The following is a 23,906-nucleotide window of genomic DNA, read 5'->3' on the forward strand; positions in this document are numbered from 1 at the left end:
AATAAACGATATGAACTACAGTACATTTACTTCAAACTTCTGTACCAGGTATTTAAACATGGCCTTGTGGCAAAACAAATCAGAACACAGTATTCTAGTAAATACTTCATGGATAAACAGTGTTATTTATTGTAATGTAAATTAAAAACAAGTCAGATCTATGGAGAGACAAAGCCGCAGTAAGAATACAGGATTTTTAAAAATGTTTTTGAGCCGTATAATCACCTACATTTAATATAAAGTAGATATTGCCGAAAGAGACAAATAGTAAACGTGCAGATTTGAACGTTATTACAAAATCAATTCCACCCAAAAAACAGCATTCATTCTATTCAAATAATGAAAAATACAAACTCTAGGGACGTCAAGATTATTCGGTTGATCGATAATCACGATTATTCAGGTCAAAAGAACCAGAAAATAATAATTGTGAAAATTTTAGAAGCAAAAGTAAGACGTTTTTGTTCAATTTATTGCCCCAAAAATAGACGTAAATGTAAATAACTTTTTTTTATATATGGCTGTTTTTGTCACATTGAACTTTCAGAAAGTTCCATGTCATAAAACAATCACATGTTAAACTCCAGAATGAAAGAAAATGACAGATTTCCTGTTGTTTGGTCACAGCCTCAGTAAGAATCGTGAATGATCGTTAAATCGTGATATTTTTTCTCACAATAACCGTAACTCTCTCGTTATTTTCAGAGCCTTGTAGCGTGTGCGGTGAACGGATTAAAGCAGTTTTCATTTTAACTGTGTAACATTTCCCTTTGTGTTTGTACGTGAAGATTAGATATCGTGTTGAGAGGCACATTAAGGCGTGACCCGTACAAACGCTGTCATGTGTTCACTTATATAATGGTGTTTACAGCATGTCTCTGATAAATGGGACCGGCTGAGGGGGAAGCGGCTTCTCATTTGCTTGACCCTGGGAAGAAATCCACCGCAAAACCCGCCATTTCAGTCTCGTGTGGAAAATCTGGTCCAGGGAGGGTGAAGGTCAAAGGTGAGGATTTGAACCCACACTTCCTCTGAGCAGCAAAAAGCAACCGCGACCGAACAGAAGCGACCGGAGACGCTGTAGTTCTCATAACACAATGTCAGTGTTGGGCCTGACGGAGGATTCCCACTGAGCTGAACACTCACGTGTTCTAAACTCCCCCATTTCTTTCATCAATCAGCATTCATTAGATTTCTATTTTTATTTTGCACAGGGATTAGTTCACAAGAATTTATACTTGATAAAACCATTTCCTTTCTTCATGTCTGCCGCAAAATAGTTCCATCTTGGGGACGAATAAATGTGATTCTGATTTTAAAATGTGATTCAAATAAAAAAAAAATCAATTTTCTTTTTTTTTTCTAAATGTTTTGAACCCAGGGAACAAGTCCAAAGTGCAAAACAAAGATAATAAATATAAATATAGCCGCAAGCGGCAATGATCGGCCCTTGCGAAAGAGGAGGGGGCGAAGAAGCCCCTTTTATTACACCTACTGCTGAAGCTGTGGCACTATCGCACTTTCTCCCCTTTGCTTTACATTATTGTGTACTGAAAAAGTCAATATTTTGGGAAAAGTTTGCGGCTGTGCCACACAAGACAATAAGGCTTAAAAAAAAAGTTTTTTAAAATAATTTTTGATGCCTTACTCCTAAAGATAATTTCCACAAACTAAAGTTTGGTCTGGCTAACGCGCGAGGAGGAGCAAAGTCTACATTTAAAAGCACCGACAATTTTCTTAAAATGGAACGAAAACCCCTAATTGAGACCATTTTTGTTATATATTTTGACAATTACCGTGATATTGTTGTGAAATGTGTTTGTCTGGGAACAGTATATTTTTTTTTCATCAATAACTGATACAAATGTTACTCTCCTCAAACATGATGAAGCCAGGATCGTCCAGACGCAGCGGCCTCAGCGGGTCAGAACTCGCTGGTGCGTGAGAGCCCGGCCTGACTCGTTATCGCTGCAGCAGTCACACATCGACTCAGAATATAAAGCTACAATATTTCATTCCCCAAACGTGTTGTGTGAAAGGACAAGAATCCCCAGATGCCTCGCTTTCCCACTCTCTGTTCAATCACCGAGTTTCCATAAAAAAACATAAATGAATAGACGAGAAGCGTGGCAGAGGGACAACGCTGCAATGGTTTCCCCATCGCCAACACATTGCACAGTCGGGAAGGAAGCGGGTGAAACCGGGATGTTCCAGATCATAACTTTAACTTCCAAACAATGACAAATTAAAAAATATATATGTCCAAATCATCATCAGAACGTGAATGTTTTGGAGAGGATTACAGAGATAAAGACACAGCAGCTGTTAAAGGGCCACTCTGGAACTTTACGGAAGGTCCATCACCCACGTCTCCATGGAGATGTTATTGCTTTGCTTTGAAATGTTCCACACTGCCACTCTTAACTAATCCATTTCACATTTATTCAATTTTGGTTGCATAAAACACCTAAAACAACTTAGATTCGTACTGTGAGCGGGCTCGCCTCTCCACAGATCTGACCTGTGCTTCGGCCAGACGGCATGACCTGCTCGTCTCAAGTTCAACGCAGTCCAGGCACCGTATCGACATCTCCATGGAGACAAGCAGGGGGCGGACCTTTCACAAGAAAAGTGCATCTTTTAAACAAAACGAGATGCTCAGAATAAAACAGAAACTTTGCTAAACTTCTTTTGTACTTTGTAAATAATGTAATACTTTTGCTTCTTTCTGTGTCTGTCAATTTATAATGATTGTTTATTATTTTACTTACCGTATTTTCCGGACTATAAGTCGCACTGGAGTATAAGTCGCATCAGCCAAAAAATGCATAATAGAGAAGAAAAGGATGGATGGAGTATGAAATATGAAAATAACAAATAATATCACATATAAGTCGCTCTGGAGTATAAGTATATAAGTATAAATATAAGCATAAGTCGCACCCCGTCCAAAACTATGAAAAAAGGGTACGGTATTTTTATTGTGTTTAAATTAAAAACAATACAACTCAAAACCATCACATTTTCACCACTGAACATTTTGATAAAACAGCTGCAATGTTCATTATTACTACGACTTCAGACTTATTTTACTCAAGTGCAACTCGTTTGAAAAGATACTCGAGTACATTTGAGTCCAAGTCCCGGAACAGACTGTTCTACAACTTTATCTCCGTGTAACAGGATGTGGATGATCTCAGTGACGTCGCTCCGTCCACGTGGTGTTTCTTTCACAGACACGACTGGACGCGCTCGCTCTGGGTCTGGGTCTCGCTCTGGGTCTCGCTTTGGGTCTCGCTCTGGGTCTCGGGGGCAGTGGTCCTGGTCCTGGTCCTGCTGGGTTGATGAGCTCCAGTTTGTCCCCCCCCAGGTCCCAAAGGAGCAGTTTGAACAGATGCAAAGGACGGAACAGTCGCTCCTGCTGGAGATGAGCAGAGACATGTGGCGACTGAACGCTGTGCAGGGCAAAAGGAGGCTCAAAGTGTCCAAAAAGTCATCATGTAGTCCACAACATTTGGAATAAAGAGTTTATCGTTGTTACTGCACTTTTCTGGGTCATTTGACATTTGTTGGATACGAACCTGAACAAAGACATTTGAAGACACATTTTAACATTCTGTTGAATTGACCAACAAGACTAAAACAGGACTAAAACAGGACTAAAACAGGACTAAAGCAGGTCTAAAGCAGGACTAAAGCAGGACTAAAGCAAGACTAAACCAAGACTAAAACCAGGACTAAACCAGGACTAAAGCAGGACTAAACCAGGACTAAAGCAGGACTAAAGCAAGACTAAACCAGTACTAAAGCAAGACTAAAGCAGTACTAAAGCAAGACTAAAGCAGTACTAAAGCAAGACTAAACCAGTACTAAAGCAAGACTAAATCAGGACTAAAGCAAGACTAAAGCAAGACTAAAGCAAGACTAAAGCAGGACTAAAGCAGGACTAAAGCAGGACTAAAGCAGGACAAAAGCAGGACTAAACCAGGACTAAACCAGGACTAAAGCAGGACAAAAGCAGGACTAAACCAGGACTAAATCAGGATTAAAACAGGATCAAAACAGGACTAAAACAAGACTAAAGCAGGACTAAAACAGGATCAAAACGGGACTAAACAGGATTAAAACAGGACTAAACCAGTCATAAAACATAATATTGTGTCAATATCATTAATGGGGTACCCTCAAAAAGTATAAATATATAGATTTTTTGTTAACATCAGCTGCCCTACACGGCGTGCAGTTGAATGAAAAGACATACGTTTATATTCTTGCAATGTTCATTTGACTGAGAGACATCGTTCAATATCTGTTAGTATCAGTGGTACGATCTGTGGTATTGGAATTTGGCCTGGAGGCAACTATGTATTTTACACAGAGTTATGGCCCAAAAAGAGGATGGCTAGGAATAAAGAAAAGAAAATACACAGAACGTCCTAAACTGTACGTCAATATTGTGCCATGTCAAAACCCAGAGTTGGCCAAGTTTTCAGAGAACAAGCGATCAAGCCTTTGAAAACCCCCCTAAAACAAGCCACCAAAAATGTGAAAACTAAACAAAATAAGCAACTAGTCAAATGTTTGTGTTGTCGTTGAACAAGTGCGGCAAGAAATGTGCATAATTAACAGTATATTTAACATTAATAACGCCTTTAAAATGACGATGGACCCAGTCATGGCTGAAATACAGGCTGTTATCATGAAACAAGACGGAAAAAGACTAAAAACATCACCTCTTTAATGATATAAAAGTAAAACTACAACCGACAGTCACAGTGTGCACCTAACTATACAAAGAACAGCCCTAAGTTGCTATAAAGAAGCAGACTTGGCAACTCTGGAAGTAACTACCGTATTTTCCGGACAATAAGTCGCACCTTTTTTCATAGTTTTGGCTGGGGTGCGACTTACTTATATTTATACTTATATACTTATACTCCAGTGCGACTTATATATGTTTTTTTCTTCTCTATTATGCATTTTTATGCTGATGCGACTCATACTCCGGTGCACCTTATAGTCCGGAAAATACGGTATTATTACTTCTTTGTTGCCAGTGTTGAAAAGTAACTAAATTCATGCAGAGAACACTTATTCAGAATAATTTTTGATAAACTGTTTTCCAGCACAATTACTCTTTTATTTGGCATTCTTCATATCGTTTCTTTCCTGAAATCTAAATAATACATTGCAGTATTTGATCACGCAATTTAGGCTTCAAACTGGACGCTTTTAGTGAGGAAAAAACAGACAAAACTCTGCTCTTTATGTGCGATTTTTCCTTCTCTAATCTGTGATATTTAAAATGCAAAACCGCAATTTTATACAGTTTATTACAGCAGTTTAAATGTTACGACTTTTTGGGGGAAATTCTAGCCATTTCAGGTGAACCAGTTGTTTTTTTAAGGCTGTGCTCACATTTAGTCCAGCTTTAGTTTAGGATTTAGTTCCAGTTTAGTCAAAATCGAACGTGAACTCATTATGTCGGCACGGAAACGTTTAAATTAAAAAGTTTCCAGTAAAATATTGGTGAAATTCCATCTATCGTAATATAATACAAATGCTTCAAATGGCAGCGTTGTAATGATTCATATTTGCATGCAAGGACACGAAACAGACTTGTGAAAATAAAGATTTATTTTCAGATAAATCCACCATTAACGTTTTCCAATCCACACACTGAAACTAGTCCGTCGTGCCGTAATCGCCAGCACATGTGCAGCGACTCCAGCTTCACAGGAACGTCGGGTTGAATGACTATAAATACGAGCGGCGGAATGTCACTCCCCCCTGTAAATGACTGGTGGGAGTAACAACTGTCTCCTTTGTGTTCCCGAGTAAATTTACAGATTGGCAAACGTGAATGCAAACAAACAAATGTCCACAGACTTTACTGTACAAATTTAAAAAAAAACAGAGAAAAGTAGACAGATGATTTGGAAATGATTTACTCTCAAAAGTGAGGAACCGGGACGTCTTTACATTCAGAATAGTCAAAATAGTATTGTGTTGTTGTTGTTTTTTTACATGAAATGAATCAAATTTAGGTCTTTGTTTTGAGTCTGGGCTCCATTATCTACAGTTTATTTATAGTATTTGTATTGTAATCTAGGGGAAAACCTGGTTTGGTCTTTTATACACCAGGTTTAGTCTGGATAAGTGCCAAAGTAGTCTTCACTTGGCTCATTTAAGAATATAAATGTAAAGCCAGACATGTTCTAAAGTGGCAATTTGATGATTTGATTTGCACTGGAAGAAAGAAATTAGAAAATTCAAGGTGACGATTGGAAATAAACACAGATATAACATTTTGCAATCACATTTTGATTGTCATTAACTGAAAGCCGGAACAACAATCACAATTGAAATAGTGTTTTTGACAAACTAAATCTCAATAATCTGCATAAATATTGACTTTGAACTGAACTACTTTCTTAATACAATAATATCCAAACTGTTGGCGTAGTGCCGTATCCCAGTTTGCCGTTTGTCCCGCTCCTCGCTCAGCTCCTGGTGCTGTACAGGTCTGCGTCCTCCGGGTCCGACTGGCCAAAGTCCAAAAGGGCAGGGTCCGCTTTGAAGCCGGCGCCCCCTGGAGGGAGGAAACGCAACGGCATCTCTGATTAACACTAAAAGTGCCGATACCGCTCGCATCACATTCACTACTTTAGTCACAATACTAGACACAATACAATAAATACACAGTACACGATACTACGGGTGTCGAAACGGACATTGTACAGCTCTGCTCAGTCAGTCCATGTTGTTCTTTATTCTATACCTCATATCTTACTGCATGAGCTCAGATTGATGGTTAAATACGTATTCTTCTATACTTCATGGTCTTATTGTACTTCTGATATGCAAATATTCAGAAATAAGAGCATTCCACACAGATTTTGAGAACTGTTAAAGCGTCAAATGCAGTGATTTTTTGCAAAGAACTGTGCAAATCTTTGGTCCAAAAAGGTCAATTCGTATCAATTTCTCAATATTTCTTTTTTCTTTTCTTTTTCAACACTTGAGAAAAAAGCACATGAAAGAGAACAAGACCAGAGAAAACGTTGCAAATATAAGAAAAATACAAAAAATGCAAACAAAAGTTAACGTTTCTATTGAATTTTAGGTGTATTTCTTTGTTTGCTCAAAGTTGGGGCTTGAACTCATAACCTTCTGGCAGCACATCATCATAAACATGCTTAAAATAACCCCTCAAACCAAAAGTACTTTCTACTTTTCAGTCTGGTACAAAACAAAAGGGTGCAGTAAAAACTACAGAAACATGATCTCAGATGTAGAGAAGTAAATATAATAGTATAAAGTACCTAAAAATGTTACTCAATTAAAGTACTTTTCCTTTTGTACTTATTTCTACCACTGGTTTCAGCATTTTCAGTATCTCAAAACGTACTACTGAACCGAGATGGAGACAGGTAAATGTTTAAGATGAGTATTTTGTGATTTTTGTTTCAGAAATGCGTTTTGCAACCGTCACACTGGAGACAGGAACACTTGGATGCCACCAGTGCAGTTTAGGACAGAAACATTAAACATTAAGATGAGTGATTAGACGTGACAGGTTCTTGTACCTTTGTGAGGTTCTGGCGTTTCTTCAGACGGAGGAGGCTCTGCAGGTTCAACTACGGTTTCTGTGGATACAAATGAAGACGTCGCTATAGTGATGTGGATTGCTATAGTGATGGCTGATATGGATTCAGGTGGATTAAAAATAAATGTGGGTTTGCATAACAGTCACATTTATGGGATAAGAAACATCACGTTGTTTTCATAGTTTTACTTGAGAAACTGAGCTCAGAGAGTCTTGAGTTCAGTATTTTATATTTAAAAGCATCAAATGTCACTTTATAAACCTCGGTAAACTAATCAGACGCAAAGTTCAAATTTAACCCAAAGCTGTGTTCATTTGTTTTATCATGAGGTGGACTTTTGAGTTTGGTTCAAGTTAAAGTGCCTATGACAAGTTTATATGATTTTCTCATTTTGACTTTATTTGGTGTATTTATACTTGTATAAATCATCGTTTTACACCAATCAAGTAGCTATTTGTGGAGAAAACTTTGAAAATCTGTAGAAAATGACAGGAAGTGACATCACACATGGAATACTCATTCCAGTCATTTACAGAAAAAAATACTTTTTTGATTCTCTAAAGATTAATCCAACAAATTAAAGCTGAATGTATACTACATTTCTGATTGTCAAATTAAAAAAATTGGAACATTATATGTGTTTTTGCCCAGTGTTTGCTGGGTAATCACTGGCACTGCCCTAAACTGGTTAAGGTCCTATCTGGAAGACAGGAAGTACTTTGTTGAAATTGGTAGCTGTGTCTCAGACCACATGACCCTGACCTGTGGAGTGCCCCAAGGGTCAGTCCTGGGTCCCCTTCTGTTCAACCTCTACATGCTGCCGTTGGGTCAGTTGATACGAAGTGAAAATGTGTCCTATCACAATTATGCAGACGACACTCAGATCTATGTTTCACTATCGGCAGGTGACTATGGACCAGTAGATTCACTCTGTCACTGCATCCAACAGATCAGTTTGTGGATGCAAAACAACTTTCTCTAGCTGAACTCAGACAAGACTGAAATAATCGTTTTTGGCCCACAGAAACAAAGAGAAAGTGTTAGCGGTCACCTCCAGAGTCTCGCTCTAAAACCTACAAACCAAATTAGAAATCTGGGGGTAATAATGGACTCAGACTTGAACTTTAATAGCCACGTCAAATCAATAACATCAGCAGCTTTTTACCATCTAAAAAACATTGCCAAAATCAAAAATATAGTGTCAAAACCAGATTTAGAGAGACTTATCCACGCGTTTGTCTCCAGTAGATTAGACTACTGTAACGGCCGCTCACTGGCCTCTCCAAACGAGTTGTAAAACAGCTGCAGTACATCCAGAACGCTGCTGCTCGGGTCCTGACTAGAACCAGGAAGTATGATCACATTAGTCCTGTTCTCAGGTCTCTGCACTGGCTCCTGTGGCTCAGAGAATAGACTTTAAAGCAGCTCTGCTTGTGTACAAGTCTCTCCATGGCCTAGCACCAAAGTACATCTTGGATATGTTAGTGCCATATGAACCATCTCGGACTCTGAGGACCTCAGGGACCGGCCTCCTGCTGGTGCCAGAGTCAGGACTAAACATGGGGAATCTGTGTTTCAGTTTTATGCAGCTAAAATCTGGAACAGTCTTCCTGAAGATGTGAGACAGGCTTCTACTCTGACAATGTTCAAATCTAAGCTAAAAACAGTTTTGTTTAGCTGCGCATATGACTGAAGGGATTTTTTCTTTGCACTCTTCTCTTTTGTTTGTGATTTTATTAGTTTAGAAAATCAGTTGGATTGATCATTTTTAATTTAGTTAATTTTATTGTATTTCTGTAATTTCTTTGTGATTTGAATGCATTTTTCCTGCTGTGTGAAGCACTTTGAATTGCCTTGTGTATGAAATGTGCTCTACAAATAAACTTTCCCAGTGTGACGTCATCAATTACAAACAGGAAGTGAAATTATAAACCAAAAAATTTGCTATTCTGTGTGAACATTTTAATCATTTTTAACAAAATTCTAAATATATTTATCTTAACCAAATTTTAGTTCAATGAGTCGTCCGACCTGAGGTAGTGATGGGCCTAACGAGACAAGCTCTGAAAGTGACGCTGCAAGCCCTATATTACTATTATTTTTATTTTATTAATTTCGAGTCACTTCTTATATTACAACCTATTTTATTGTAGAATAGGCTGTTATGTTACATGTACTTTAAGCAGTGTTTGGACATTCAAGGACAATGGCATTCTCACTTTGGGAAAACAAATTTTTACATCTATAATCTGCGTTTCATGTCCGTCCTTTGTACCTTTGGCACTTTCAGCTGGAGGTTCTTCAGATGAGGGCGGAGCTTCTACAGCGGGAGGGTCTTCAGACGAGGGCGGAGCTTCTACAGCAGCAGGTTCTTCAGGCGAGGGCGAAGCTTCTACAGCAGCAGGTTCTTCAGATGAGGGCGGGGCTTCTACAGCAGCAGGTTCTTCAGGCGAGGGCGGGGCTTCTACAGCAGCAGGTTCTTCAGGCGAGGGCGGGGCTTCTACAGCAGCAGGTTCTTCAGGCGAGGGCGGGGCTTCTACAGCAGCAGGTTCTTCAGGCGAGGGCGGGGCTTCTACAGCAAGAGGCTCTTCAGACGAGGGCGGAGCTTCTACAGCGGGAGGCTCTTCAGACGAGGGCGGAGCTTCTACAGCGGCAGGTTCTTCAGGCGAGGGCGGGGCTTCTACAGCAAGAGGCTCTTCAGACGAGGGCGGAGCTTCTACAGCGGGAGGCTCTTCAGACGAGGGCGGAGCTTCTACAGCGGCAGGTTCTTCAGGCGAGGGCGGGGCTTCTACAGCGGCAGGTTCTTCAGATGAGGGCGGGGCTTCTACAGCGGGAGGCTCTTCAGACGAGGGCGGAGCTTCTACAGCGGCAGGTTCTTCAGGCGAGGGCGGGGCTTCTACAGCGGCAGGTTCTTCAGATGAGGGCGGGGCTTCTACAGCGGGAGGCTCTTCGGACGAGGGCGGAGCTTCTACAGCGGGAGGCTCTTCAGATGAGGGCGGAGCTTCTACTGCGGGAGTCTCTTCAGATGAGGGCGGGGCTTAAAAAAAAAAAAAGTTAAAAATAAGCAAACCACACATTTAGTTCATTAAGTGACATTAAAATTGGCCGTCACAAGTGAAGAATGTCTACTGGAACAAGAATAAAATGTGCATTATAATGTTGGAGTGCGTGGTACCTGCGGGGGTCTCTGCGGGGGTCTCTGCGGGGGTCTCTGCAGCAGGTTCCTGAGGAGGCGGAGGGGCTGAGGAGGCTGGAGTCTCTTCAACTGCAGCAACTAACGCCGGCTCTGAGTCGGCCGATTCTACCACTGTTTGGGGAAAAAATAAATAAAGTAAAGCCTGAGAAACTGTTGGTATCTTCATTGTAATATCCGCATGTCAGTTCACGTTGCCAAGTGACGCTTCAAAAGGAAAAACGTTCAATGTGTTCTCTTGTTTATGCAGCTTTTGGATCATACTTAACGACCATTTTAACACGCATACAATCTATTTATTCACTACAAAGTATTTTCACATGAACACAGAGAATATTCCCTCGCTTTCGGTAACAGTGCCACGCCCAAACTTTGTGCGAGAAAACGATTGCCCTATTACTATAGGAGTGATCCAAATGTGATGAATATGGGTTAATGTTGTAGTGAGAACTTTGGAATTTTCTTTCCGAATTGAATATAGAGGAAAGAGTACTAAAATATAAACAGGCAGAGGTAAATATTAGGTTGAATTTCCTCATTACACGTTGCACATTTAGGTGTTTCTTCAACATCTGGCTCTGGTTTGGCTGATTCTACTGCTAAAAAGGGAATAAAAAAATTAAATATGGGCATTGTTTTTGGTAAAGCGTCATCCAAAGTATTAAGAAAATCTATTTAAAAAATGTACATTGTTTAAGGGCCGTTAGCAATCTTAGTTGACCGACATTTGTTTTGGTCGACCAGTTAATGAATTGATTTTATTGGGAGTGACTCTTAAGTTTGATTTACTTATTTACACATATTACATTACATTCAAGCCCATGTGTCCTCAGTGCATCAGATCCGTCTTTTAGAACAGACAAAAAAGTAAAATAGATGAGCAACTGGGCTAAAAGTACGTCTGCAAATAAGGAATTGATCTTCTACAAAAACTGACTAAAATGTTTACCCAAAGATGAAAAGATGTGGATACAAGTTTCACGGCATCGTTTTTGCATCCAGTGTTTCCTCATGGAGTCATTTCCGAGCAAACCGAATTCAATATTGATGTGGAAAACACGGAGCAAAAACATAATATTATTGTGTATCAGTAACGTGGTCCTACATTTATCCTGGACCGTGTCTGTGAAAGGGACCGAGGCCTCCTCTGGCTCCACTTTTACATCTGGCCCAACTCATTTCAGAGACACAAACAGATACAAATGCGTAAAGTATGTGTGCTAGTTATCAAGAGCACATTTTGTCCAGGGTTATACAATAAATACCACATGGGAAAACAGTGCCATCTAGAGGTCAGAGCTCACAACTGCACTTGCTTTGTATACAGCTCATAACGACTGCACAAGAAGGTAGAAGTACTCACGGAAGTATTAACAAAAGTACTCGACAGACATGATGAAATAACGGCTGTGATTAAGAAGGTAGAAGTACTCATGCTAACTCAAGTATAAATACAAGTAAAGAAGGTAGAAGTACTCATGGAAGTATTAACAAAAGTACTCTGCAAACGTGTGATGAAATAACGGCTGGGATTAAGAAGGTAGAAGTACTCATGCTAACTCAAGTATAAATACAAGTAAAGAAGGTAGAAGTACTCATGGAATTATTACCAAAAGTACTTAAACATTATTACAATCTGGGAAATATACTCGTCTGATATATCTATTCCTGGTATTATATGTGACATTTACAAATCAGAGTAGCATGAGCAGATATGTCGTTTTGTAACTGATCCTTGTAGGTGTAACTCAGTTGTACCTTTAGCCGCCTCCGCATCAGGCGCTACACTTGGCTCCTCTGCAGCAGGAGGTGTTTGGGGTGTGGTCTCCTCCGATGAAGCAGTTTGTGGCTCTTCTGGAGGAGGCTCCGAGGCGACGACAGGCTCGACCACAACAGGCTCTGAAAATGTACCACAAAACAACATATTAACACGTCGTCACAGAGATTCAAATGTATTTTACAGCTATAGCAACAAACAAAAAACTAGTTCATCTGAAACCGTTTGCAGCCGACCGATCTCATTGCTCGCGGTGCCGAGGCGTCTTAATCATCAGCGTAATGAGTGTCGAAGTGCGTTTAACAACTTTCAGGCTGCAAAACGGTCGCGCATCACACCACGGCTAACGACAACGTCTAGCCTGCTAAAAGCGCACTTCACGATCTGCTTCACGATTGTTATAAACGTCTTCGCTGCTAGATCTAGAGGGAATGCGGCAGTCTGATTTAAGAGCGGATTTTACAATATATCTGTGGGTGGGAAAGGCAATTATAAATCAGATCCAAAGCAGCCGATGTATGCTTGAGGACAAAGTCGGCCTGGGCAATAAAGTCATAAAAATAGAATCGTGATCTCATCCCTGAGACAATCTGCCATTTTGTTTTAAATGTGCAAAATGTGTTTTATAAATGTCTTGGTTGAAGGTCAAGTGCAAATGGACGAAAAATGAACTCAAAAAGTGCAGAAATATTGCTTAAGAGAGATTTTGTAAAAGATACAAAGCACAAAAGCAGAGGCAGATAGCGCGTTGACGTCCAGGGACGGTCAAACATGGGAAAGAATCAGTCTAAAAGCGATGTGCCCATCCCAGAGACGCCTGTCACACTGGCAATGTCAAATATATATGGGAAAGAGTGTCTGTAGTGTCTGCCAGTGTGGGCCAGAACTGTTAAATTGAATGAATAGAAATGGTTTTGTGATTTTTGTCATGTCTGTGATATTAATGCATTTTGTTCCTGTTGCCTTGTGTAGTACGAATTGTGCTCTACTAATAAACTTGCCTTTACCATTCTGATTTCTGTCTCTTTTTCAGCTCAGTTTAATTATAGAAGATTCACTGCATATTCAAATTGAGCATATTTCCAAAACAACAATTGCAATATTTTTTTTAAACATATCTCCTACTTCTACATGTATCGTGACAAAATCAAAATTGTGATTTGGCTCCAAGAAAATCGTGAATTTTGTGGCATATCGCCCGGCTCTAGCACAAAACAACACGTTAGCATCATGTTACCTATGGGCTGCTCTGAAGATTCAGGCGATTCCAATACGGCTGCAGCGTCCTCAACCACCGCTGACTCTACACTCGCTGTGGGGGGTTCAGAGGGGGGTTCAGACGGGGGGTCTGACGGGGGTTCAGAGGGGGGTTCAGAGGGGGCCGGGTCTGAGGGGGGTTCAGACGGGGCCGGTGATGGATCAGGGCTGGACTCTTGGGGCTTTTCGCTCTCGACAGCGGCTGGTAGTGGCTCCGTCTCTGCTGCCACTGAGTTCACAACATTGTCTACGACAAAACAGAAGTTCAACGTTGAGACTAATTAGACTAGTTACACCATACAGTGCTTTTTTCTCCATTTAGACAGACCAGGTTACAGGTCAGATCTGTGAAGAGGTGGGTCATGCATGGTTTTCAAGCTATTTAAAAGCAATCAAAATAAATGTAAATAAATATGCTAAACAGATTATTTTAATGTCATTTTGTGGAATAGTCTAGCTGGGATCTCCAACCAGAAAAGTATATACATAGTACATAGCTCACCATTAACTCAAAATATCAGTCCATATTTGAAAATGCTCTAATCCTGTTTTAATCCCACAAAGGGGTGAACAATATGGACATAAAATAATCAATCTTTTTTTTTCTTTTAGCATCATCTCAATAACAAAATTCAAGCGGTGTTTTAAAAATGCCTCAGAAATGTGTAAAATGTGTGTAATGCGTCTGCAAATGTGTTTCTGCAAAACAAGAATAAACCACAAAAGGGCAGAAAATTCACTTCATACTTTGTTTGGAGGATGACACTCGTCTTTCTTTTAAGGTCATTTTTACTGCTGTAATGTGACAAAATACTCAACATTAAGATAAGCCTTTATTTGTCCCACAATGTGGAAATTCAAGTGTTGCAACACAAAGTAGGTACAGAAGTAAATAATAAAAAACAAATGACTTAAAAAAAAAAAGGTAGAAAAACTCTATAAAAAAAACTTACTCTTACTTTTTACTCTTAATAAAAATTAAATAATAATAACAACAGTAACACTCTTATTTACAGCTGTTATATGGACATAGAATATTGCACCAAGATGATTGACATGACCAAGTATTGCACATGAATATGACAGTATTGCACATGAATATGACAGTATGGCACATGAATATGACAGTATGGCACATGAATATGACAGTATTGCACATGAATATGACAGTATGGCACATGAATATGACAGTATGGCACATGAATATGACAGTATGGCACATGAATATGACAGTATGGCACATGAATATGAAGCGGAATGACAAGGCTAACAGTGTTTGTTATACAGTCCGACAGCAGCAGAAGGAAAGACCTGTGAAACGTCTCCTTCATACAGCGAGGGTGGATCAGTCTCTCACTGAAGCTGCTCTCCAGAGCGGACAGAGTGTCCTGCAGGGGGTGGCACTCATGGTCCAGCATAGATGTGAGTTTAGCCAGGACCCTTCTGCCCCCCCCCCTTCCTCTCCCTCTCTGTGATGCTGCTGCTCCAGCAGGTCACACCGTACAGGAGGGCTGATGCCACCACAGTGCGTCTGTGTTATGAGTCCAGTCCAGTTTGTGGTTCAGATGAACACCCAGGTACTTGTATGAGTCACTCTCTCAATGTCCCGTCCCTGGATGTTCACTGGTGAGGGGGCAGTGGAGTGGCGTCTGCGGAAATCCACCACCATCTCCTTGGTCTTTCCCGCGTTGATGAGAAGGTGGTTCCGCTGACACCAGTCCACAAAGTCCTGCGCCAGTCCTCTGTACTCTGCATCATCGTCGTCCGTGATGAGTCCGATGATGGCAGAGTCATCAGAGAACTTCTGCAGGACACAGCTGTCCATGTCGTGGCTGAAGTCTGCAGTGTAGAGGGTAAAGAGAAAGGGCGCAAGGACAGTGCCCTCTCAGACACACAGTCCGAGGCTCTCACAAACTGGGGTCGGTCTGTGAGGTGGTCCAGGATCCACTCTGCCAGGTCGTACTCCACTCCAGCCGTCTCCAGCTTGTCCCTCAGGAGCAGCGGCTGGATGGTGTTGAAGGCGCTGGAGAGATCAGCGGTGCAGCAGGGAGATGGCCGCGTCCTCCACTCCGATGCCAGAGCGGTATGCAAACTGCAGCGGGTCCATGGCTGAGCTCACGGTGGAGCGCAGGTGGTCCAGGACCAGCCCTTCACCCACTGAAGGTCCCCCTCCGTCTGGACAGGGGGGACTTTGAAGCCTGAGATGGTTTTCAGGCTCCTCCACACTCCCTGAATGTTCTGCTGCTGCAGCTGCTCCTCCATCCTCCTCTTGTAGCCGGCTTCCGCCTTTCTGATCTTCCTCCTCAGTTTCATCTGCACAGTCCTCGGCTCCTCCTTGTTCCCTGACCTGAAAGCTCTCTTTTAATTTTGTCCAAAAGAGCAACTGCGAGATTACACATTAAGTAATAACTTTGACCTGACCGATGTTTTATTTACTATGAATTTTGGTTTACAGCTTTTGGGCAATAACTGATATTCTTTGCGTGTTTCAACATGATTAACGCCTATTTTTAACAATTTACCGTCTAGTTTTTATACCTGTGTCCGGCTCTGTGGACGTCTGATCTGCTGCCGTCTCTGGTGGAGCAGATTCAGATGTTTGTTCGACTGTTTCAGGGACTGGAGAGCTCTGGGCCGGGGTTTCTGTGGACGGGACGGACTTTTCAACCGCAGCAGCTTCTGGCACTTTGTCTTCCTGAACAGAAACAACAGAAAACACTGCAAATATAAGACAAAATAATGATTTTCTTAAGAAATCGACAAGGTTGCAAGTGTAATGACTCTTCATATGATCATGTTAAGGCCAAAATCACATTGTTAAGTTTAATGTGCACTGTGTAAGATTTTTGTGCTGCTTGTCTTCATGGTCTTGTTTTGCAGGTGTTTTTATTGCTTTTTATAACAATACTTCATCCAGTTGAAATATTAAAAAAACAATCAACGCAAACGCTGACATTAAAAAGAGAAATGGCAAATGAATATCCTGTTTTTGACATTTCTGAAGGTTTTTTGTGGTTAATCAAGTTACTGAAAACAAGAGTCATGGGAACAAAGCATTTTCCCGTCACCAAAACTGCCAAGCAACTGTACAACAACAACGGCGGCGTAAAAAAACAAAACAGTTTTTCGAAACCAGTGGCAGCTAAAGAATGGAAATGTTGAAGTGGGAGGCTTGTGTTAAACGTCGGTATCGATATTAGTCAGACATGATGAGATGTTTTCAATGACTCAACGTGGCTCCTCACCGGAGACGGAGCAGCCTCAGGAGCAGGAGGTGGTTTGGGTGGAGATGACAAGAAGGACGATGCAGTGGCACTGCTCCATTGCCCGACAGCGTAAACCTTTTTCCCTGTGACCTTTCAAGAGAGACACAAAAATAGGTCAGAAAGAAAATAAAGACACCAGACGAGGCGAGCAGAATTCAAACGCAAGCATCAGACCTCAAATGTCTAACTTTTATTTCTTCTAGTTCAGGAAAAAGCCCTTTACAATATGCAGTGTTGTAAAAGTTGCATGTTGTAAAATAAATGAATGAGGCCTTTAAAATCGCCTTTGCATTTCATTTTGTGTTTTATTGGAAGGAACCAACTAACAACTGTTTTGTTCAGTTTAGCACAATGTTGGATGAGAAAAAGAAAGATGCAAGTGCCTGGACTATACACTATTTCTCTGTCATGGAACAACATATAGAAACAGACAGGACTAAGAGCTTTTCCTCATGGTTCAAATCAGGTACAGGCCTTTAATGATGTAAAACGTACCTTTAATAGAGCTACAGCTTGGGCAGGATAACACACTGATGCTCCTGCAGTCATTAAGCTCATGGGAAGAGCAACTCTTTTGAGGCGTGATCCTGGGAGAGCAGAGCGGTTATTATAAGAAGTGCAATAACTGTGCAATTAAACTATAACTAAAGTGCAAGATTATCAAAAGCCCAGGCCGGGAAAACATGGACTTATGCAGTCAACAAATAGAATAAATATGGAATATGTGTATTGCGACCCTGTGACTAGGATGTACACCACCTAAGGCCTAATAGGCTGCAGTCACCTGCGACCCTGAGCAGGAACAAGCGTTTAGAAGAATCTGAGTTTATAATCATGAATATTTTAAAGCTTTCCTTATTTACAAACAGTGAAATAAGGAAATATGTATTTAAATCTTTCTAAATCATGCCTTGCTCTCACAATGCTTTGCCACATCACTGGTATTCACATGCATGGTTTTTTTGGCCACTAAAACAGCTTAAGATCACTAAAGTGAAGCATGGTGATGTCCTAAACAGCCTAAACAGCTCTCACCCCGAAGTGTCATACAGTGACTCGAATAGATCTTCATTACAATATTTAATAATTAGAAGAAGACTACATGTGGAGGTCTGATTTTACAATACACTAATTACGGGAAGAAAAAAAGGTGTCCCAGCTTTAACTTATCCTCGTGACAAGGACTCGGTCCTGTGTCATCTAGAGCAGTGTACTTTGTACATCAAGTACCACCACGCTGACGTATGACCCCGGAACAAAACCAAACTCGAATTTGATTTTCTCGTCTGCGTGTATACTTGGACAAGGACAGAGCTTGTCTAAGACGTCAAAAGCAAATGTTATAAAAACGTTTTTTTTCGTTTCCATGTAAACACACTGTGGCTCTAATGCATTCACACCTCTCAGCGCTGACACACACCAACAGAACTCAGTCTCAAACTTCCTTGAGCGAGACAAATTCTTTTTTTTTCCTTCTTTTTTAGAGCCATATTTCAATGGAATCAGCTCGCCAGCTTCGCACGAACATTTAAAGTTGAATAAAAATATTAACATTACTATTACTACAGAGTAAGGCCAATTTTCATTGTAATTTAAATTTTCCGTCTTCATTGTTACTTTTCCTTTTCTTATTTATGCATTTATAAACATTAAGTTTGTTATTACTGTTTATAAATGTATTGCTCATCTGAATTATGCAATGGCAATTAAGAGGATGAATATAACAAGGATAAAACAACAATAATACATATTGTGCATTAGAGTCAAAACTTATCAAATCGTTTATTCAATGATTCATTGATTATTAATCATTTAAATAATTCCGATTACCTTGGCGGGCCAGAAACATGCCGAGCAGGCCTGCCATGGTGATGGTGCCAAATCTAGGCACAAACTCTGGAGGAGGGTCTTTTAGGTAATAATACACATCTATGAAACAGGACAATAAAGTTATAGGTAAAGGACCAACATTCACAAAACTCTTACTAAATGTCCAATATATGTTTAAAATAATTTGAAACAAAAATAACTAATTATAGCTTTATTTTACGTAATACATGATTAATAGATGATTTAACTGGTCTGATGGGCCTGCTGACTCACCTTGTCCTGCATGGTAACATCGTATCGTTCCCCTCTTTACAGAGACAAAGGCCCCCTGCAGGAAAACAGCACAAATAATGCATTACATTAATAACAGGAGTGACTCAAACACAAACACCTGTATTTGAACTACTGAGTATCAGTCACAGCTTCAAATGTGTCATAATCTTTTGGCCACATTCTAACACCTGCTCTCATTCTGATACAGCTACTGTTTCCTGTTTTCCCCCTGAACTTGTGCAAACCCGAACAGCCCAGGATGTGGGATTGTGTTCCGCAACCACGAACAAGACAACACTGAATATTTGTCAGCTCTTAAATGCAAATGTACCATGGAAATGTAAGATTAAGGTGTTCAAATTATTTCTGTGAAATGATGTGAGAAATGAAAATAATGTTCCAGTCGTCTCCTTGTCAACACATCTGTGAATCTGTGTCTGTTATTTGAAGTGTACTGAGTGCCAAATTGAATAAATAAAAAATAGTTTTTGGAGCAAAGGATGTCACCGTCACATTACGATTCAACATTATTGCCAATAATACTTCAAATGCAGTACATGTACCGAAGAAGAAATATTTTCTTGTGTGAAAAAAACCCCACTGCTCTACATAAATATAACTATTATACAATTATATAAATATTTAACAATTCAATTGATATGTTCATTTTCATTAACAAATGTGTAATTTGTAAAAAACAACACACAAAATAATTGGCTTGTGTTGGTGATAATGAATACCTTTATAGACTGGACCACTGGCACTACAGTGTGTCTGGCAGCTGAAAACCCGCTCTCGATGGCGCCCGGCGCCTCTGGGGCCTCCTGTGTCTGAGGCGACGGCTGCAGAGGCTTGTAGATGTTCAACTGCAGGGTTCAGAAACTTATATTAGTATTTTACACAATAGTATTTAGGTTATATTAAAGAGTTGTATCTTACTCCTTCTCTGGAGACCAGCCCCTCTGCAGGAGTATCCGAGACTCTGTACACTCTGATGGAGGCGAGTCCCAGCACTGCCGGGACGGCCACCATCACCACCTGAGGACAAACACACATCAGACCTGGAACAACTGACTTTTATTGAAGTTTTCTGGACACAATTGTGACTTTAACACCAGTAGACTTGAAACAAATGCATTCTCTGAAACTATACTAAATATGTTGCTTAGTTGATTAGTTGCAAAAGGCCAATGAATGGATGAATGAATGGATGAATGGATGGATGAATGGATGAATGGATGAATGGATGAATGAATGAATGAAAATGAATGGATGAATGAATGGATGAATGGATGAATGAATGAATGAAAATGAATGGATGAATGAATGGATGAATGGATGAATGGATGGATGAATGGATGAATGGATGGATGGATGAATGAATGAATGAATGAATGAATGAAAATGAATGGATGGATGAATGAATGGATGAATGGATGAATGAATGAATGAATGAAAATGAATGAATGAATGAATGAATGTGATTATTACTACATTTGACTGACATGACGTTCAAGAGATGCTGTTTTGGGGACAAACTTGTTGAAGTAAATTCACAGACAATTTCTTTCTCGTTCTGATCAATAAAACCTCTCGGCACATGGCATGTTTTGAAGTCTGTGCATAGTTCAGATTATACAGTCACTTAATTACTTGATGGTTACTTCAATATTCAAATATCTTTGTATTCGATCGATTAACTTGCCCTATAACACATAATTGCATAAAAAAATAGGGCTGTAGTTGATCAAAGCAATTCAGAGTCGACTGCTGATCTATTAGCTTATTACCTGACTTAAGGACACAGTGACGTGAAAGCTTTCAAATTATCAGTATCCCAATGATCTGACCATGTATCTGACACTGACTCACAAGGCCGAAATCGAACAGAAATAAATGTTAAAGAAAATAGTTCTACAGAAAAGTGCAAGGAAACTATATAAAATGCATGATCCACAACCAAATCTAGGCACCTCCATAACCTAATTCTCAAGATAAAAAAGTGTCGGCAAATACAACTTTTATTCAACTAAAACACAATTGACCGACTATTTGGCTAAATAACTAAAAGCAGACTGTCCGACAGGATACGACTCAATACATAAACCTACAGTGAAGCTAAAGATGTTGTTTTTGGAGGATGGAGTCCAGGCCATTTACAAAATAGATTGTTCATCAAAAACACTGTTTCCTGCATCATTTTGATGTAAATATTGCAGTCTGATCCATAAAACCTCTTCTCTCAGCACATGGTTATGAAGTCTCTCTGTAGAGATCGGATTACAATTATTCAAGCACGAAATTAGTTGGTAATTATTTGGCAATGAATCAAATTAACTGTGACTTAAATTCATTCAAAACACATGAACTCAAACTAAAACGTGGATTCAATCTGGATAGAAACCTATTTTAAGACTTTAAAAACTAAAAAATACTGGGTAAAAACACTGAAGCTTAATCAAAGTTTGAACCACTAAAACTGATTGAATAGCCATAATATAAGTTAAAATAGCAGCCATTTCCAAGTGTATAATCAACATACACAATCAGAAACCGCATAAGGGATGATAATACTATAGTAGATGATATGACTCTACAGTAGTACTGACTCTGTGCATTGTGACTTTAAAGGCTATTAGTTTATTTACCTTTACACTGGTTCAAGAACATCACTCCTTATTGTGCAAAGACAGACTCTAAAGCTTCAGAAAGCGCATGCACACAGTGAGTAAGTGAGAGTGAAGTGTCTGCAGAGTACAGCTTGTACACTTCCACACATGGACACGACCGCGGGGACATTTAACGCCTTTTACAATCACAATCACACCGCGTTTGCGCCAAGGACAACGGGGCACGTGGCGCTACGTTTGCACACGCACTTTCATTGAGAATATGTTGTCAAATTGAGGGTGAAACGAACAGAAATGGAAAAGTCACGCATTCACCTTGGCCGCCATGACAGCGCTCCTCTTTTTCCTGTTGCGTCACTGTGTCACGTGGGCCTGCACCGCCCCCCGCCGGAGGAAAGAGGGAACTGCACCAGGGGCCGCTGGATGATGACGTCATTGTGCGAGAGTGAGGTAATGCGCCAAGCTGTAAACAATCTAACCCTTCTACATTATTTGTTTTACAGAGACAGCAGGGACTTTTTGGCCCTAAACCTTGAAAGACGTTGCAAATCCTTCAAACATTTTACTACTTCTGATCTATTCCAGTGGGTGATTTTCACTGTTGGCACATCTCTTACTGTCTGATGTTCTGACAAAACTACAAACATATTTTTGACGTTTTCTGGATTAAGTTCCAGACCAAAATAAAGGCTTTGGTCTAATCTGTAATCTAAAGTCCCTACAGTGTATTTATAAAACTTCCAGAGGTTCTATAAAAATATATGGTTATATTTAAAAAAATAAATAGGTGAGACTCAGTTGAAGTGTAACTAACCCAAAACCAACCTTTAATTTTAGCTGATAAAAGGTTTACATGGAGCACAATAAGTACTGTGTCCTCGTCATAGCTCTGACATTTTAGAAAATGTGAAATGCATGTGAAACAGCCTCTTCAGGTAAAACAGTGTTTAGTTACATTAGCTTTTTGTGGTTGTGAGTTAAGAACACAGAAGAAGTGAATGAACCACGTCTCATAGTGCAGAGGATTCAGTTTATTGAAGTTTAACAACTTAGGTTTACAATCTGTATTTTTTGTAATATATATATTCATATATATGAAACCAAAAAAGGCTACTTTAGGAAGAATAAATGTAATTTTCTTTCTTTTTTCAATATCATCTTTAGTCAGTTTAATGTACAGAATAACAGTAAGCTAATATCATCCTTGAAAAAGAGCAATATGTTCCTTTTTTAATGTCGCAGTGCAACTTACATCTTCACACCTGTGCAATGTACCATGAGGTGTTCACCCCTGAAATAACACACAGTAGAGCCTTTGGGCCATCGTCCGGGAGGGTTTACACAGTCTGTGCCAAAACAAAACAAACACACTGAATCTAGAACAGAAGACCCACGGGACACATGAGACAGAGAGGTCAAACGCTTCTACAGCCGAGAGTGCAGAAGTCCATCAGGAGTCTGGGAGGCACAGGGAAAGTGCTTGCATCGTTTAGTTTTCTTTTCAAATGAACTGTTCAAAACAACATCTGGGGTGCGCTTGATTTCAACGGTGAGATGATGGAAAACTAGAATCTACTCATATAAAAGACACTTAAATGTGAAGAAGAAACAGACAGTGCTGGATGCAGCGAGTGCTACATGTCTCTGGTTTTAGACACTAGGGGGCGCTATCGAGTCCTTGGCCTGGCTGCAGATGAAGCCGGTCATCTGAGGTTCAGACCACCGAGAGAAAGGGGGTCGTTGCTTCCCAGTATCACAATGTTAGATGCAACTTGTGTTTTTGTATGTTATTATTCTAATGTTATTGTTATTTCCCAGTTCAGTCTGATCAAATATGTAACTTTAAAGGTGCACTGTGCAACTTTTCCGGTAATGTTCCACCACCAGTGTCGCAGGCGATGCCACCAAGCAAATTACAGGTTAGATCTGTGGAGAGGTAACCCCGCTGCAAGCTCTTTAAACCATTTATAATCCCTCTGGAAAACATACTTCTACATAAAACATTGTTGAAGTTATTTGTCATGTATTACTCTTTGGTTGTCTTTAAATGTCTATGTCTAAATACATTGT

At 40.1% G+C, this 23,906-nt stretch overlaps 1 protein-coding gene across 2 annotated transcripts; it reads right to left on the reverse strand.

Annotated features, from left to right (window-relative positions):
* Positions 1–5,619: 5,619 nt before the first annotated feature.
* On the reverse strand, positions 5,620–22,226 carry apool (apolipoprotein O-like). 2 transcript variants are annotated; one of them, XM_072439869.1, is made up of 15 exons: positions 22,152–22,226; positions 20,146–20,244; positions 19,947–20,072; positions 19,207–19,261; positions 18,934–19,032; positions 17,599–17,690; positions 17,083–17,193; positions 16,376–16,532; positions 13,818–14,084; positions 12,562–12,702; positions 11,355–11,402; positions 10,786–10,917; positions 9,886–10,647; positions 7,590–7,649; positions 5,620–6,592 (listed from the first exon to the last, which is right to left on the reverse strand). In XM_072439869.1, exons 1-15 carry the CDS (start codon positions 22,161–22,163, stop codon positions 6,504–6,506), a joined length of 2,250 nt encoding a protein of 749 aa, XP_072295970.1. In that variant the 5' UTR covers positions 22,164–22,226; the 3' UTR covers positions 5,620–6,503. The 2 variants fall into 2 exon arrangements, with proteins under 2 accessions (XP_072295970.1, XP_072295971.1); XM_072439870.1 differs by lacking the exon at positions 11,355–11,402.
* Between the last annotated feature and the right edge of the window lie 1,680 nt (positions 22,227–23,906).

Source organism: Eucyclogobius newberryi, unplaced genomic scaffold (assembly GCF_026437365.1).
Source record: "Eucyclogobius newberryi isolate DKJ021-1_F unplaced genomic scaffold, fEucNew1.0.hap1 SCAF_11, whole genome shotgun sequence".
NCBI lineage: Eukaryota > Metazoa > Chordata > Actinopteri > Gobiiformes > Gobiidae > Eucyclogobius > Eucyclogobius newberryi.